The sequence below is a fragment of the Cygnus atratus genome, chromosome 2 (genome assembly GCF_013377495.2).
Source record: "Cygnus atratus isolate AKBS03 ecotype Queensland, Australia chromosome 2, CAtr_DNAZoo_HiC_assembly, whole genome shotgun sequence".
Taxonomy (NCBI): domain Eukaryota; kingdom Metazoa; phylum Chordata; class Aves; order Anseriformes; family Anatidae; genus Cygnus; species Cygnus atratus.
Window position 1 is genome coordinate 133017446 of NC_066363.1, and position 15288 is coordinate 133032733.

Here is a 15288-nt window from a genome sequence, read left to right on the forward strand (position 1 = left end):
AATATCTGCCCCTCTGACTGCTGTGTGAAAGGAAATTATTGCTCTACCATAATATATACTGCAGTTCTGGACACTTATTCTGATATATTTTTCTCAGATTGGAAAACAGGAACAACCAAGAACAAAGAAAAATATATGCCTTGAAGTATATTTTCTGACATGTTTAATTTCAAACTGCATCTCCAATAATAACTGGTTTTCATACTCTGACTCTCTGTCAAAAATTTCCAAATATTTGACAAACACATATGTCTTGCCTTAGTCTTTGATTTGATGACTATCCTATACAAAAGCCATTTGCTGTTAGAAGGCTAACAGGTTATACTTTATGAGATGCAGCTCAGCTTGGGATACCGCTTGACTTTCCATGTACCTGGGATCTTATACAGTATAAATTAGGTAGAAGCAAAAGAATAATTGCATACTAATGTCAGATGAGGTAGATTAATGGATTAATGAAGCATACATGAATATATTCTTATGTATATTTTATTTCAACATCTCAGTGTAATGACTTAAGTTATCAGTTTATTATTACTATTAATAATAAATTCTGCCATAAATCCCATTTGATACCAGTGTGACATCGTTTTCAAAATGTTTTTGCTTCTTCACAGAAAAGGTACCACAAAACATTAAAAAACATGACCGTTGCCTCTGGGCACAACTGTATTGTCTGTGGTCAAGCCAGTAAATAATTTCTACCAATTTTTTGCATTAATGCAAAGTAAAATAATTTTGAATTTTGCCCATGAAAAACAGGAAGACTTTTCTGTCTTTTTTTTTTTTTTGGCTGTTCTCACATTAAAAACTTGAACACTGGGTAAGCTCTTTATTTTCAGAGCCTTCAGGTGCTTAGTCTTAGTTAACTTATTTTTTAATTACAAGACAAGTATTCCCAAGAATGACATTAACTGAAATTGCTATAAAGGAAATTCATTATGCATTTTTCTTGACAGATTTCTAGAATACTTGATCCTGTGAATAAATACCTGTGTACAAGTTTACTTACATAAGTGGTCCCACTGAGCTCCATGAGCCTGCTTGCATGTCTGGTTATAATATTCCAGTATTTTAGTGGTGTGTGAAAACTTCAGCCATGTTATTTTATTTTATTTTTTGAGAGAGAACATTAGCTATTAAAAATCAATGCTACTTTACACAAAGTGCGTTTTACTCTAAAGGTTATTTTCTTACCCTTCAAAACAGTGACTTCACATCAAACTTCTGAAGTCTGACAAAATTACAAAAAAGAAGAGCATGTCTCCAAACTATTAAAAGAGAAGCGTGAAAAGTTGTTTAAAGGTGTTTTATGTTAGCAGCAGTATATTATATGCAGTTTTGCAAATAATTAATGAACAAATTGTGCTTCTGGGGCTTTAACTATTTTGTGGTCTTTGAAAGAAATGTAAGTTCTTTCATACATCTGAACATACTAGATATGTTTTTGTATAACTACACCCAGAATATATGACTGCTTATTTTCTGTTGTTTCCTCTCCCTCATCTTAATGATGGCATCCAGACTTTTTCTGTCATAAGGAGTTTGTGAAAAGTGTGCCAATATCCACTCCTTCCTACTGTGGACACCCCTTGGCACCTGGTTAAGCATGTCCTTTCCAAAGATCAGAGAAAGTCAGTAGAATTTTTTTTTAGACCAATCACAATGCTGCTAAGTGGGAATAAAATGTTGCATTTTAATGACAGTGCTGTGTGGCAGAAAAAGATTGGTGCCTCTGATTCCTTTAAGGTATTGTTCTGTCATCCTTCTAACAGTTCCCATGTGCATAAGCAATCAGTGAGTTTAATTTATGATCATTGATGCTTTCTAAAAGTTTAATTAAGTTACTGCTTAGTACTGACTCATAAACCTATAAAAGCTGAAAGTACTAAACCAATTATTCACTGCACCTGCCCCCCAGATATGCGCTAGTAATGAAAGCTGCTAATCAGCAGTCATGGTACTAAAAGTTAGCTATGCAAGTACTTGTAAAGTAAGGGCATAACCTGTAAACAAAGTTATGGGAAAGGGAGAGGGATTCAGGGAGGAGCAAAATCAACAAAAACTAATTGCGAGAGAAAAGGACTTACATGTTTCCTTGGCCATCGTACACCCATCTAGTGCTGCCAAGTCCTTCATAGTCTGAAGCCCAATAATACAAGCATGCATTAATGTGCAAGATAAACAGCAAGTATCCAGTTGTTCGAATGACCCTATAAAAGTCAACAGATTCCAAATAGCAAATGATTAAATTCCTGTTAAAAATGTATAGTTTTCCCTCCTTTTAATACTGGCACCCTTTGCTTTTTGTGTCAATAATGTATATACTAAGCATACACTAAGTAGCTCCCCACCTGTATTGACTCTGTGAAAAAAAATAGCTGGCCAAAAAAAACCTTGTCTCTGATGTTTGTCCAAGGTCAAATAAATATCTTTCCTTGAGTATTTGACACAGGATCATTTTTTAAATTATGATTTCCTGAGAACTTCATAATCCACCTCTTTTACTGGCTATGAATATTTACAGAAATCTGAAGCTATATTAATGAGGCTAGAGGGTACAAAATTATGTGTTTGTCAAACGCCGTTCAAGATAGGCTCTGAACTGGTGAACTAAAGCCAAGGAACGTCTGAGGTCAGAAATGAAATGCTTTACAAGAGCTTTGCTAGGAAGCCTACAGTAGATTTGCTAAATAGTGTGATTTAGTGGCTACAGCAGGAGTTATATCATTCCTAATCCTAGTTATAATGCTTATGGCCAGTTCTTCAAAGAACACCGATGATGAACTACTTACGAACTGAGCGGCTTCCTGTTTAATACAGTAATGATCTCATTGTATATCCTCTGTCCAGTGCATGGGGATCAAAAGGAAGATCTGGATTTAGCTCTCTGTTCAAACGTTCATGTATCCAAAGGATAAATAGGGAGGAAAAGTATAGGACTTGCCTAAACACAGGGAGGCTGTTCCATAATGGCTACATCTGCTACAGCCAGAATACAATGCAGTTCACAGCGCATAGTAACTGAGAGGGTGGTTATATGCAAATTTAATAAGGTCTAATTAACTTGGGACTATAAATTAAGTTAATGGGAGATAATGTTTCTGTGGTTGCTTCTGTATTATGGTCTCCTTTGCTTGTTCTTCAGGTGCTGTTACATGACCTCCTTTGCTATTCCATGCCACCGAGCCATCTACCTACTGGCACTGTTTAGGATGCTAGCAACTGAATATCACTTCTCTGTTGAAATGTTGATGCACTTTCAGGATAGCTCTGTTTAGGGCTGCAAGCTGTTGAAAACAGCAGATAGCTGATTTGAGCTAGTAATATTGCAAAATTGACCATGCTAGGACTAGTGCACTTGTTTCAGTCCATGCAGGTGTATTCCTGAGGCCTGAGTAAAGGTTCTGGAAGCCCTTGCTACAATATATGTTCTATTTCTCTAGGCGCATGCTTAATCTGCCATAATGGTATAGTAACTTTTTCTAGCTGTATGCCTACAAACTCAAACTGGTGAATTTGAGAAGTGAATCCATCCAGGCCCACTGAGAAACTGAAAAGCAATTTCTTCACCTTGTGGAAATTCAGAGAAGCCTACTCTTGTACCAACAAGACTTTAAAAAAAAAAAAAAAAAAAAAAAACTTAAAAAAGAGAAAACTCCTCAATAAGTGAAAGGAGAGGGTAACATATGAATAAGCTTTTAGAAGGACAGCATCTCATAAATACTTTAGCAGAACTTTCAGACTTCTAAGGTCTTTTATTTCACAGGTATCTGAAAACATGAAACATGATGTTTCAACCTCCTTTTTGAATTTTTAAATCACATGAAATATCTCATCTGTAATGTACGAATACAAAGACTACCATTTAAGTGCAATACTCTGAAATAAGTTGGTAATCGTATTTTAATAAGATGGTATTTATGATGCAGCAGCACACAGGAGAAAGATTTTGCCCCAGGACTGGGACAGGGAAAGAAATCTGTTGGTGTAAGAACTGAACAGGATAAATTAAGGCTGTTGACAATGTTTGTCAGTAAATGACAAGAATGGTAATAGAGCAGATAGGCTGATCAGGTCCTAGCTGCAGCAGTGACTGCTGAGGGACCTATGAAATTTGCCATACCCGTGTCCATGGGCTGCCTGAGTTGGAACCAAAATTCTTTTGGTGAATACAGAAGGTGAGAACATAGTGCAGTAGACATCAATTATAATCACTGTTTGAGAGCCATACTGAGTTGATTCTCATTCCAAGTTTAGTCAATGTAGTGGAGGATCAAGTTTCTGTATATGCCAGGTTCATGGTGAGAGCATGTTTGAAGAAAAATGTTGTTATAGGCTCAAGCTCATAACTTTTATAAAGTACAAATAAACAGCCACTGAGGATTTGGCACTGCTAGGAACCTAAAGAAGCTGTTCTTTAGCTCTTTCACTAAAGAACCTTCTTTCTGATTGTTCCGATCAGTTAAATTTTGACAGAAGCCTCAGTGTGGTGAATATTTTGCATGAAAGTAGCCTTTGCACTCAAGCAGGCCAGCTGAACTGAACAGGACTTCACAGATGAATGAAGCTTTACATTTATTATTTTAATGATTACAATAAAGACAAAGAGATATTAAAAAAGATCTTAAATTGAACAGTTAAAATGTACCATACTGTGCCGACAAAGATATACCGTCCAGTGCTTCACTGACAACTTATGACATTGAATGAAAGCCATTCTGTGCCAAGCTTTGCATTCCACAAGGATTTAATAAGCACATACCTGTAGATGTATGCTTTGTCCAGAATAGCTTCCAAACGATCATTAAACTCAAAGAATGTGTTATGCTGAATGGAAAATAAGTGAAAGTAATCCAATCATTATTCTTCACCACATATTTTTCTAGTAGTACTGTTATTAGTTCACATACACATTTTGAAAATAATGGATTTTTCAGCAGTCTGACTTTCTTTAAACACCTATCTAGAGGTGAACTGCAAAGCAAAGATAAAAATTGAGTAAAACATTGTTTTGGGTGTGGAGTGTCCATTAATCTGATTATAGAGATAACCTTGCTGTTTAGGTCAGACTGATGTTGATAATTGACTTCTACTTCTTCAAATGGATATAACTGGTTAGGCAGCTTTATCAGAAGCATTACAGCTATAAAAATCTTTTTTTTTTTCTATTTCTGAAATTCCAGTGACTATTCAGTAAGTGCTCATATGTATCAACAACCACATATACGATTACATAGTAATAATTGCTGCTGTATCAAATTCCTCCTGTTAATAATTTCTAGTTCACCTTTAGCACCAAACAAAATCTTGGTTTGTTCAGCCCAGAGCAGAGCAGGCTGTGGGGAGGCCTCATGGCGGCCTGCAGCTCCCTCACGAGGGGAGCGGAGGGGCAGGCGCTGAGCTCTGCTCTCTGGGGGCAGCGACAGGATTCGAGGGAACGGCATGGAGCTGGGACAGGGGAGGGTCAGGCTGGGTGTCAGGGAAAGGTTCAGCACCTAGAGGGTGGTCGGGCACTGGGACAGGCTCCCCAGAGCACTGTGCCTGTCATAGCACTGAACCTGCCAGAGTTCAAGAAGCATTTGGACAATGTTCTAAGACACATGATCTGATTTTTGGGTGATTCTCTGTAGACCCAGGAGTTGGACTTGATGATCCTTGTGGGCCCCTTCCAACTTGAGATATTATGTGATTCTATGACTCTATGATAATATTCCCACATACATTTTTGTTGTTGTTCAGTACACATCTGTTTGACTAATACCAAGTACAGTTTAACATTTTATTCTTTCATACTGTTTTGGTTCTGATTTATGGAAGTATGAAGTTTTGTTGAAGACTGAAGTGAAGAGCACCCTCATTTTATTCTTAGAGTTCTTGTCGCTTCTTCCAACTTTAAATGAAAGCCATTTCTTTGTCAACATACTGCTCCATATCAAGTGCAGTTTCATAAATAGTTTGAAAGTAGAAAAGACATTCACCTTGTTATACATGACTATCAATAATTGCTTGGTTTTGCAGACACAGTATTTTGATGGTGATTCATGCAGAGGTAGTTTTACAAAAGAAGAGAGAGAAAAATAATATGGCTCTGAGGTAGCATTTAACTGTTAAACTGGTCAAAGGAATAGCACAGAGGCTACCATATAGCACAGAGAGTTCAGAGAGAGACTGTGCTCACATGTGGGGAACATATTGAGGCCTGTTAGGTACTGTGAAATAAAGGGAGAGGGATGTTGTCTAACCACATCTCAGCCCGTCCACTGCACACTCCGTGTCTTTGGACTCAATAACAAAAGTGGGTTTATGCTTGTTAAATGTGCTGTGTACAGCTTACGTTGTCATTAAAATTTCCACCTTTGCTTTTAAGCACCTGACATTACCAACAGAAGGAGAAAATACGTTGGCATTAATTAGTGATCTTAAATGAATATTTTTGATGTTTGAAAACTAAACAGTTTATTTAAGATTAATCTAATTTAAATAATGGAAACAAATCTTTCTTAATCACAAAACAGCTTTTTTATTACAAGAAAGCTACAAGAAAAATAAGAGAATAATGGCTTCAGTTGGCTAGATAATATATTTTTTTTCTTTTTCTTTTTCCTTTTTTTTTTTTTTCTGTTTGTATACTGATGTGGCTTAGACTCAGAAGATTCCTGAAGATATTTTTCATTTTCTAAGCTCCATATTCCTAAGTATTATAAACATATTTTCACTGGGATTTAGAAGCATTTATGTGTTGTTAGCCATCTATTACTAACACAGATCTTACCTTTAGCATTCTATTTGCTCTAAATGCTGGGTTAAATCCAAAGAAGATAGATAAAACTTCAAATGGCAATACTGATATCACATCGAGCTGTTGAAGAGCAGAGAAAGAGATTTCAAAATAATCATAATGCATTTATTTGCTGTCAAAAACCTACTTAGATTGAACCATGATTGAGTATAAAATTTGAACAGTCAGCATGCTATGCCCATAACTTCCAAAGTACTAGCAGGCAAGATTATCTCTGAAAACACCAACAGCTTTGCTTTGCCCTACTTTTAAGTCCCTTGTGTCTGATATTTTCTTCTGTTTCATGGGGATTATTAACAGTATCTCAGATATTTGACTATTAATACATTCTGTTATTTCAATTATGGTTCTGACAAGACTGAAATGGTAGGCATGTGGCTGGTAAATGGGGGTGCAAAAAGCACCTCATAGGAACTTCTACAGCTTTTAAGGCCAGGCTGCCTAAAGCAATCTGGGGGATCACAGTGAATTAGACTCCTTGTTTGCAACTGGCAAAATCTGTGTGTTTCATACAAAAGATTCATCATAGGATCATAGGAACTTAAAAATATTTATGTATAATACTGGTTTCTGTTGTATTTGGATGCTTCTACTTCCCATATCACTAAGATTTTGAACATCTCTCCACAGTCCACCAATTGTATGATTACTTATCTGCCTACTTTATTCTTTCTAAGAATACTGTGCAAAGAAGGAATGCTGCAGGAAACTTGGCTTTGCCTAAAGATTTGTGTCTTGAGATGCTTTTCTCTGTTACCGATAACTTCTGGGAATACAAAAGGAACATGGAACTGTGGGCTTCATCTCACTGTAATCAGAAATGTCTCTGCCCTGAGAGATGCAACTCACATTGGCAGCAACACTGCCCTTTAATTCCATGCAAGGAAGCTACAGTTAATACCAGAACTCTGTGAAAAAAAGGAAACTGAGCCAAAAACTTGACTGAGGACAAACAGCCTTCTACGACCTCTCTCCCTCTCTCAGACACATGTTTAAGAAGAAGCAAAGATTAGTCACAAGTGCTTTAATACCAGTAACTGTTAATTGGTACTTAATCATTTGACTAATTCCCAGTTAATATCTATATCTTGCATGTAGTGAGAACATTCAGCTTCCATTAGTTTCTGTAGAAATCAAGAGCACTAAACATATTTCAAGAGTGAACCTAAAATAAAACTGTACGTATCTATTTCATTCTTTCAAATTTAGTTTGACTCTCTTCTGCTAATTTTGCTGTGAAGTGTTTATTTGGGCTTTAATATCCTGAAAGCACTTTTGGATAGCTTACCTTCAGGCATATAGATAATGCAATGTTGCAATCACTGAGACAAATTTCAGCTCCAAAATAAGACAGGTGCAAAAGTATATATAAAAGAGAGAGCAAAAAACGTGTTTTCAGAGATGCAGGCTCAGTGTCACAGAACTGCATGTGTATCAGGAATTCAACAGACTACCTTCCCTCTGTTGATAAATCCAATATTTTGGAAAAAAAATGAACAATTATTCTAAATCATTTCTAAAATTTTTCTTTTGATTTTAGAAAGTACTATGAGCATCAGAAACGTTGCTTCAAATTTCTATTTGCTTGTGTGAGCACTGGCATATTCACTAACATCAGGTACTTCATAGAGTTCACTGAATAGAGTTATCGTCTAATTAAAACTTTTTATTTTGTTTAATGTACTCCTGGCAAACTATGCTGTTGTTTTTCAGTTTGTATGGGGATGGCCTTGCACAAATTCATCCAAAATAAGAATTTTATTAATTTCATTTTGTTCAATTATTATTACTTCGTATTATTTGGAATTGCATTTATAATTATTATGTTTTACAATTAAACACTCTTTATGAGGACAGCAACACCAGCTTCAGATGGTGAGAACTGACATTCCATCAACTCAGCACTTTCTGCTGACTTTTTAAAATCAACAGTGTTTCTCAGGGAATGAAAAGATCCCATGGAATCCTACAACCAGAAGCTACAGTATGACACCAGTAACACAGGATCTACTTACCCGAAACTTCATAGAGCTGTGGTAGAATTTCTTCATTTCCACTTTGTCTGACTACAGTGATGATGAAAGGAGAAAAAGGGATAGTCAAGAACAGCATGTCAAGAATGAGCTCTGCTATTCTACAGTAACAATACTCTTCTGATAATAAGGATGATAGCATTTATATTAACAGTGGCTTAAAAGTATGAATGGAGAAATATCTGTAGGAAGAAGTAGTATTTTTATTAGACCAATTTACCTTAGACCAGATTTTATTAGACCTGCTTGAAAACATCAGGTTTGGGGTTTATCTGTTTTTTATCCAAGTCTGGCTCTTGGTCTAAAAAAGTATGCTATATTTTCACACAAACCTTCCCTCTTGAGGTCTCGGTGCTGGCTGATCCTTGACCTAACACCCTTCAATTTTGGGGCCAAATGCTCCTTTTGACTTTAATGGTTCCAAGAGAATGTTTCTGGTGGTGCTGTACAAAACTAGCTCATTGAAAGCTGGCATTAACTTGCTAACATTATTAACATTATAATAATCAACGCTGCATTCATTAGTAATGATTAGCTATTTATTTTTAAATTGCTCTCCATAGGAACTGATGCTAATACCTTAATAAGAAAGGCTAATGACAAGTATCTAAAGAAATGTATCTATTATTATACTTACTGAATTTATACCAGGGACACTTTAAAAATAGCCTCAAAATCTTAAGGACTTTTCACTATTATCATTTTAAGCATTAAACTCAATGCAAGAGATCAGGCGGTAGATGATTTCTTCACCCACTAAAATCTTTGAATTGTACAAACAATTTCAAGGGAAATAAAATTGTGGCTTGGACTGGCGTACGCTTTGTTGGGTTAAAAACTGGCTGGATGGCCGGGCTCAAAGAGTTGTGGTGAATGAAGCCAAATCCAGTTGGAGGCCAGTTACTAGTGGAGTCCCCCAGGGCTCAGTGCTGGGGCCAGTCCTCTTTAATATCTTTATCGATGACCTGGACGAGGGGATCGAGTGCACCCTCAGTAAGTTTGCAGATGACACCAAGTTAGGTGCATGTGTCGATCTGCTCGAGGGAAGGAAGGCTCTGCAGGAGGATCTGGATAGGCTGGACCGATGGGCTGAGGCCAACTGTATGAAGTTCAACAAGGCCAAGTGCCGGGTCTTGCATCTGGGGCGCAACAACCCCAAGCAGCGCTACAGGCTGGGAGATGAGTGGTTGGAAAGCTGCCTGGCCGAGAAGGACCTGGGAATACTGGTTGATAGGCAGCTGAATATGAGCCAGCAGTGTGCTCAGGTGTCCAAGAAGGCCAACAGCATCCTGGCTTGTATAAGAAGCAGTGTGGCCAGCAGGTCTAGGGAGGTTATTGTCCCCCTGTACTCGGCTCTGGTGAGGCCGCACCTCGAGTACTGTGTTCAGTTTTGGGCCCCTCGCTACAAGAAGGACATGGAGGTGCTCGAGAGAGTCCAGAGAAGGGCAATGAAGCTGGTGAGGGGTCTGGAGAACAAGTCTTACGAGGAGCGGTTGAGGGAGCTGGGGTTGTTTAGCCTGAAGAAGAGGAGGCTCAGGGGAGACCTCATCGCTCTCTACAGTTACCTTAAAGGAGCCTGTAGAGAGGTGGGGGTTGGTCTATTCTCCCACGTGCCTGGTGACAGGACGAGGGGGAATGGGCTAAAGTTGCGCCAGGGGAGGTTTAGGTTGGATATTAGGAAGAACTTCTTCACTGAAAGGGTTGTTAGGCGCTGGAATGGGCTGCCCAGGGAAGTGGTTGAGTCGCCATCCCTGGAGGTCTTTAAAAGACGTTTAGATGTAGCCCTTAGTGATATGGTTTAGTGGAGGTCTTGTTAGTGTTAGGACAGAGGTTGGACTAGATGATCTTGGAGGTCTCTTCCAACCTAGATGATTCTGTGATTCTGTGAAAAGGTAAGCTTCCTACATTAAATTTTTAACCTTGTTCATAAAACTTGAGTTTTCTAGGATTTCAGCAAGATTACCATTTTTTTGAGTGGCTAGGCATACAAAAATACATTACACTGCACTGCATTTAATATCTATCCAAACTATATTTACATAGTTCTATCTGAGATTCCTCTGTAAAGGTATTAGTAATATCTTGGATGCATAAAATTCTGCATAAAAGCACTGAACTAAAGCTAGTTCCAAATTACTTATGAGGATACATAATTTTGAATTTTCAGTCTGTTGGGCACAATAATGTCACGCTGAAGTTATCTAAACTCTTTTTTTTTTTCACTTTAAGTTTTCTTCTATAAGAACTTAAAGAATCAAAAGCAGATAAGATTTTAAAGAAAAGGGCATGTTCTGTATGTCCTTTTCATATGTTAAGGACAAATCTTTACCTTTTTACAGGCATTTGCTTATAGTTTTATTTTGTACTATTCTCTAAAAAGATAAAACAGTAGCAAAAAGCAAAATTGCATATATATACACTACATATATATATTTATATATATACAGCCCCAGGAAAAAAAAAAAACAAAACAAAACCAAAACCACCACCAGCAAAAACCAAACAAACAAAACCAACAAACACACACACAAAAATCAAATGTTTTTGAATATATCTTGAAATTACTGGGATTTGTTCAGATGTAGGCAAAAAAATATAATCTCACAATCTGTAACATAGTGCTTATATCCTGTCCATCCATAGCAGAATGGGCACTGTCTTCAACTACAATTCCTGCACAATATGAATGGAAAACCGAAAGTCTCACACAAACATACAAATGCATACATACCCATATGAGTACATAGTCATATAACCACTGGTTCCAGTGAAGCTGCACCAATTTACTCCTGGTAAGAAAGAGTTTTATACGTGTTCTGGCTGCTTGTATCTGTTGTTTCCTAACCTACTTTTCTTTTTTAAGGACTTTTGTATGTAGAATTCGCTTGTCCAGAATGTAGGCAATAAATATGTTTCCTTATTCCAAAACAGGATAATAGAATATCAGTGAAGAAGAATATAGGTATACTTTGATAACTAAAATGTTGTTTAGATTTGACATAGTAGGAAACGTGTATCAGATTATAAGCAATTTCTATAATGTACTTCAACACATACCCCCTACTTGTGGAAATCCCACTTCCAATACTTACTATTATATCTCCACCTTTTAAAAATTGCACTCGGGGCTGGAAAACCAGCAGGTCACACAGGTAGCAGATATCACAGATGATGTCTATGGCAACCCAATATATTGTATTACTTGAGGTTTGATATGGAAACACAAAGCGAAGGGGGATAAACCAGCAATTCCAGTTATAGGCAACTGTCACAAGCATGAGCCATGCTACATAACGTCGATCTGAAAGACAAAACAGTCAATTTACAGGCATGAAATTAAAATCTGTTTTCATTCTTTTAGATATACTTATTCTAGTGAAGCCTCTGGGAACCTTTCTGCCCAGAGCAACCTATCATTCTCCCTTATCCAGTAGCACAGGCTCATAGTCACACATGTTGAAAAGAGGAATCACGCAATGAATAAGCAAAAGGGAAAAAAAAAAGTTTATGAGAGCATACAGAATTTAACGTATCTCAAAAAGCTCAAAATGTTTTGTTATGCATACTATAACTGACAGAATAATTATTTGGCCTTAATGAATGGGACAAATTCTAGATCAAGAGTCATCAGGTTTGATCGTGGTTGTTTTATATATCAGCTTCATGGCACTTACAAAATCACACTGTCATATCCTTACTACTGTTGTCAGTTTTCATGGCTTTTCCCTGTTTGGAATGAAAGTTCTTGAGGGCTGGATCTATGTATCCCTCTGAACTGTAAACAGGAACGTGGATCTTGCTGTGGCTTGTAGGTACCATATAATACTGAGTCACTTCAGCAATCCTTTACTCCATTCTATTTAAATTTAAATAATTTAATAATATTAAATATTTAAATTTACAGTTTTAATTTACCTGTGTATGAGTCTATGCTGTCTGGTAGTTGTAGATAGGTCATGTACTTTTTCAGTGGTGTTTTTTTGAATTTACAGCAGAGCATATCACAGTAGTGATCCTCCTCTGGCTTTGCTTCTGCTTCCTCTTTCTTTTCTTCCTTTTTTTCATCTTTTGGTGGGGGTGGAGGCTTCGTTTTTGATGGTGCTAGTGAAAATAGAATATCACAACAAGTGACCTTTTAACAGTCGTTTAATTACTACACCCTCTATTAACATATACAAGAACTTCATCATGTTAAAAACTCTTCTAAAAACACTTGGGAGTGACTAAAGCTACAATTCCTTACAATATTGAGTGTATTAGAAACCAGATTTGAATAAAATAACCACTGATATAATCGTGCATGCCTGCTATCACAAACAGGGCACTTCATGTTAAAGAGTGCAATATATGTTATTGCATTTCCTTGGACAGTGCCCACAACCAATGCTATAAAACACCAACAAGAAAAAAAGGTAATTCATAATTCAGCATTCATTAATTCACCTGGGCATTTCTCTTTACATGATTGTTGCAAATAATGCATAGTTAGGACGGAGATAAGAAAAGATGTCTGTGCCATGGGCTGATCTCTCCCCTCACCTGAGATCTGATATGCAAGATGCAGTAGGTGAAACTAATGGGAAGCCTATGGTTAGGTGAAACTAATGGGAAGCCTATGGTTTTCTACATTTATATGCTTACAAAGCCTTGTGGCACTCCTTTGAGCCCTGTTCTTCCATCTTTATCTTAGATAACTTTTTGTCCCCTTAATTCTGGTGGCTTTACGTCTGAATAGGATACACAGTCTTAGCAGCAAATTGATGAAATTGAACTATAGTCATTTGAGAAATAAATGATTTTAAGTTTTACAAAGAGGACAAAAGAGGTAAATGAGCAAAGTATTATTTTAAAAAAAATGGAATTCCTTTATTAGCTGGTACAGTTTATAAGATGTCAAGCTATGTTTTTTCTATCTTATTAAAAAATGGGTAAACACTAAACAGCTTCTCTAAATGGCAGAATATCAAATCACCACACTCAATTCTTTGTGAAAAAGAAATGAAGTTAAACTTTCCTATAAAGAGTAACAACATTGTATTTGTTTGATGTTTCATATTTTATCAAAAGTCAATATTTAATGAATTTCACGAGTTTGCTCTATTTGAAACACATACCTAGAGTCCTCAGTGTGTCTGGAAGTTTGCTGCCATGGCTAAAATTTTATTTACTTTTACACAACAGATCTAATCTCAGATTGACCTATATTTACTTGTAAGATAGATATGTTTCCTCATATGTTTCAGATTCATCCCAATGAATAAAGGTATCTAGGATTTAATTTAAAATATATAAAACTGCTTGACAGACATGATTCTAGACTTGATTGCCCAAGATTTTCCCCACGGATGTTTCAGTGATGGGGTTTAAAGGGATTTTGTACCAAGGACCTGGCTTATTGTAAACTATTACAGGTGGCTTGACTCCAGCGGGCACAAAGTGATTAATTTCAATGGGTAAACATGTGAAGTTTGCTATACTTACCAAAAAATGTTATCACAGCATTTTCTGTTCCCACAAAATAATCTTCATCTTTAAACTCAACAAATACACGGCTATTTCATATATTCTAGAGTCACTTACAAGCTGTAGGACTGCCTTCAGGGGAGGACAGCACAGGGTCTTTCAGCTTTTCCTTATAGACTGTGGCCCTTTCCCGCATTTTTCTGACAATCTCTTGAAGCTGAGCATCAGCATACTCATTTGTTTGGAATCCTTGAGGTGTTGTCTTCTGTGTGCTAATTAAAACAAAAGGAGAAGAGCTTAATGTGGTGGAAAGCTATAGAAGAAATAGTGCCAATTCTACAATATGAGCAGAATTCAAACATTAAGACTGGATCTTTATTGGCCACAATGTTTATTCATATCATTTAATTCACTGTAAGTGGACACATGAGTTAACTGCTGTTGCTTCCAGCTTGTGTCAATCGATATTGCTGGCTGCATCCAGCAGTCTACATGGTATTTCACACGGAGGAGATCAGGGTGCACCCTGCTCTGTATAGCCTTCTACAGGAATGGCTTCCCACCATTACTTTTCACCAAGTTCTGCTCTGACTACGTAAGGCCTAGAGCTTATCCTGTGTATTCACTGAGATACAAAGCATGTTCTTCCCATCTGTGAAGTAAAATGAGGTCATTATTATGTGGTAATATCCAGATGTTGACAGGATGTAACTGAGTTATATTAAAAAGATGCATACGGTGGTCCAGGTGGAGAGATTATGTTTACTTCATGCTTGTAATCTTTGGAAAACTGATTTCATCTATGATTTTTTATGGGTTTTAGCTACTAGGAAATAATAAAAAAAAACATACTTTTTACCTAGTGGGAACAAACCAGTGGTATTCTTGCTAAAGTTTCTCCAGTCATGTTTCTCCAGTCATCACTAAGGTGTCGTGTCCCCCCTCCCCCCCCCCCCCCCCACCCGTGTGTTTACTCAGGCTCAGAGAGTA

At 37.0% G+C, this 15288-nt stretch overlaps 1 protein-coding gene across 1 annotated transcript in view; it reads right to left on the bottom strand.

The window, feature by feature from the left end:
* The window catches only part of CNGB3 (cyclic nucleotide gated channel subunit beta 3), an 86554-nt gene that overhangs the window by 19858 nt on the left and 51408 nt on the right, over nt 1–15288 (bottom strand). Inside the window, exons 3-9 of the mRNA XM_050708780.1 lie at nt 14428–14570; nt 12751–12936; nt 11924–12136; nt 8818–8864; nt 6776–6862; nt 4766–4830; nt 2091–2213 (exon numbers count right to left, since the gene is read on the bottom strand). Of these exons, the coding sequence (XP_050564737.1) occupies nt 2091–2213; nt 4766–4830; nt 6776–6862; nt 8818–8864; nt 11924–12136; nt 12751–12936; nt 14428–14570 (864 nt within the window). The remainder of the gene's footprint in view (nt 1–2090; nt 2214–4765; nt 4831–6775; nt 6863–8817; nt 8865–11923; nt 12137–12750; nt 12937–14427; nt 14571–15288) is intronic.